Source organism: Nansenia antarctica, assembly GCF_963989245.1.
Source record: "Nansenia antarctica genome assembly, chromosome: 12".
Taxonomy (NCBI): Eukaryota; Metazoa; Chordata; class Actinopteri; order Argentiniformes; family Microstomatidae; genus Nansenia; species Nansenia antarctica.
The window spans coordinates 10753304-10756751 of NC_137682.1; the positions used below are offsets into that span (position 1 = coordinate 10753304).

The window sequence follows — 3448 nt, forward strand, 5'->3', positions numbered from 1 at the left end:
TAGATGAATAGATGAATAGATGAATAGATGAATAGATCCGATTCAGGCCTCAATCTCATGCCGGCCTCAATCAGATACAAATCGGATATGTGTCATTTCGACTGCGGTCTAAGCAGGCTGGTCACATAACGCTCAATTCCGATTTGCGGGTCGCATGCAGGTGGTTTCAAGTGTCACGAGTGTAAGCACAGGTATCGGATATGGGTCGTTTGAAATAGTAGGTGTAAGCAGGCGTTCCAAAAAATCGGATATAGGCACTAAATGGGAACTAGGCATTACAACCTGTGGTGTAAGTGCAGCCTTAGTGTGTAAGGCTGTATGAAGGAGACAAAAATTGTTTCTGACAGAACGGCGCTCAGGAAAGGTCACAGAAGTCTCCCTGAATACACCCGCTCCTCTGATCAACGCACACGGGCATTACACTTCTTAATATCTACTACACTGAGGAAAAAAAGGCGTCGTGTGTCTCTTTAAAAAGGCCTCTGTCACAAAGAAGCTGCCAGAATTCATCTGGGCAGACAAGCCAGGCAGTTAATGCGGCATCTCACACAGACACACACACACACATGTATATGTTTGCACACAAACAAACACAGATGCACGCAACACGCAGACATGTGCACACATATGTCCGCACATATGCACGCGCACACACAAACATACACAGACAAACACAAACAAACACATTGAGCTGTCAGACAAAACCTTAGCAGGACAAAGCTGTCACGTTGAATAAGCACATCAGAACACATAGCACCCGCTAGACAGCAGCAATCACAATGACAGAGGAGGAAAGACTGGCAGCTCATTTGGTGATGAGCCAAACCCGATGTAAGAATTTGACTATAGTCCTCGGTTAGCCTTGTTCTGGAGAGGATCCACAACAGGCTCTGTGTTCAACATGAGATTAACTCACAGAACGGAGTTCAGCCCAAGGACAGCAACAACAAGCAGTGAAAGGTTTGGCAGAGAAGTTGGCGCCATATTTGGGCATTTTGGACAAGTGGAATGGGAAACGTTGATATTTAATGTTTGTTGGAAATGTCAGTCCTGGATGTTTTTTTTTTTTTGGTACAATTATTGCTTTTATACAATAGATGTACACCGACAGCAACGATTCTGACAACAAGCAATCGTTCTGGAAAGCATGAAATATCACCGTAGTCGCAAGCTGGTAGACAATTCCGGATCATGGTCTTATATGATTGCTATGGCAACCCAGTAAACACATCTCTACCTGGCTGGCTGGGTTTTTGAGGAGTGTAGCAGCAAGGATGACACAAGCATGATTCATTATTGCAGAATCCTTCCATTGTTCTAACAACGTTTGTATTGAGTATTCCAGAACCTATTCTAATTGGCTATCACTATGACTGGCTGCCTGTTTAACTCTTGGTTAGAGAACTTTCTTTCACCAAAGGATTACATGTTTATTCGTCAATCTGCCCCGGGCCCTCATGACTGACTAACCGAGTCGCACCCAGAGTGACGTCTGGAGACCTTATTGAATTAGATCAATACCGTGCAATGATCTGGTTGAGTAGTCAGGACTTCATGACTCTTCAAGAATCATTAGGACATCACATTTTGTATTTTTAAAGAGATTACACATTGTACAGTCGGTGTAACATAGACTACAGACAAATCCATCGGCTCTAAGCTCCGCCATGTAAACCCACAATCAAAACAAATATTGATTTTGTCTCCTGGCTTACAACAAGCAATCGAGTTAATCACAAAAGTGTTCCAAATGTATGTAATCAGGGCGATTTTGTCAATCTCCCTGCGTGGATATCGTGCCCTTATCAATCAGACACACATACCTGCAGGCTGCTGCAGCCTACACACACACACACACACTGGTGGAGAAAATACAGTGGTTCTAATAGACTGATTATTGCTGGGTAAAACAAATGTACCGGTAATAAGGCTATTTTTCAAAACACGGGTGTGATGAGTGTGTATGTGTCTGTCCTTCGCAGGCTGGGTGTGTGCTGTGCGGGTGTCTATTCACGTGCGAGTATTTTGATCGTGCAACTAATTCTAGTCTTTTCTAGGTCCAGATGCCAGATCCAGGTGCCAGAGGAGACCTAAACTGATCCTAAAGGAGCGTGGTTTTGCCTTTGAGTACCGCGGCAAGATCTATGTGAAGGGCGTCAGTGAGCAGGAGGGCAAGCTCCGCACACACTTCCTGCTTCCTGTGAGGTGGGAGGTCTCAGGGCTATGACTTGCTAATGATACTTGATATTATTGTGTTGACGGGTTTGGTGGAGACAGTCATTTAGTCACTTGTGTGGCAAGAAAACCCTTTTACCTCTATCTGACTATTTACATGTGGCTGATAAAAAAAACGACAGTGCTGTTCGATCTTCTATTGTGAATGGTGATCAATGCCCCTTTCTTTACAGTTTAACAGTCCTGAGGACATTGTAAATTCTATGCCATTCGATTTCTGGTCTCTGACATTGATTGTTGGGAAAGGTGCTGAAGGAGAAAACAGAGATGCATTCTTTGACTTTTGCTTTAGGCCTGCCAGCACCAATCTCCTGTGTCCTTGAGATTGTAATTTGTTCCTAACGTTTTACTGTACGATACATTCCATCAACCATTCAGACACACACACACACACACACACACACATTGACCACTTTCGGTATTGTTGTCAGTATTAGACATTAATGATTGGATGGCTCAGGACTTCCTTCAGCTCAACCAGGGCAAAACAGAGGTGCTCGTCATTGGCGCAGAGCCGCTGAGAGAGAAACTGACCTCTAAAGTGAAGTCACTGGCACTCAGTCCTAGGCACCAGGCCAAAAACCTGGGTGTCATCATAGATTCCAACTAAACTTTCGATGCCCACATCAGGAATGTGACCACGTCTGCCTGCTATTATTTTATTTTGTGCGTATTTTTTACAGTGTGCGTCATTTTCTCTCCCAGGCCAATACTGAGATACTAGTGTACGCCTTTACCATTAGGATCATTAGGAGGCTGGACTATTGTAATTCTCTCCTTTGTGGTCTACCAAAAAAAGCCATAGATCAACTCTAGCTCTAGCTTAAAATTCAGCTGCTCGTGTTTTAACCAGGAGCAGAAGGAGAGCACACATTACACCTGTTTTAAAATGGCTGCACTGGCGACCTGTTAGTCATAACATTGATTTTAAGATTATTTAATTGGTTTACAAAACATGAAATGGCCTCGCTCCCGACTACATGTCTGACATGGTTTTCTACCCACTAGATCCCTCAGGTCCTCTGGTACTGGTCTCTTGGTTGTTCCAGGGGTCCGGTCTAAGACCCATGGCGAGGGTCTCACGTTTAACCACTATGGCCTGAGACTGTGGAGCGGCTTGCAAGAGAACTCGAGGGTGGCTGAGAGTGTGGATATATTTCAAAGAAAGCTTAAAACGCACCTTTTTAGCCTGGCTTTTATCTAGTGTCTATGT

At 44.1% G+C, this 3448-nt stretch overlaps 1 protein-coding gene across 1 annotated transcript in view; it reads right to left on the reverse strand.

Annotated features, from left to right (window-relative positions):
* LOC308168849 (catenin delta-2-like) overlaps positions 1 to 3304 on the reverse strand; it is a gene marked incomplete at both ends in the record, with an annotated part of 196466 nt that extends 193162 nt beyond the window's left edge. The window contains one exon of the mRNA XM_080543493.1: positions 3265 to 3304. Within this exon, the coding sequence (XP_080399619.1) occupies positions 3265 to 3304 (40 nt within the window). The remainder of the gene's footprint in view (positions 1 to 3264) is intronic.
* Between the last annotated feature and the right edge of the window lie 144 nt (positions 3305 to 3448).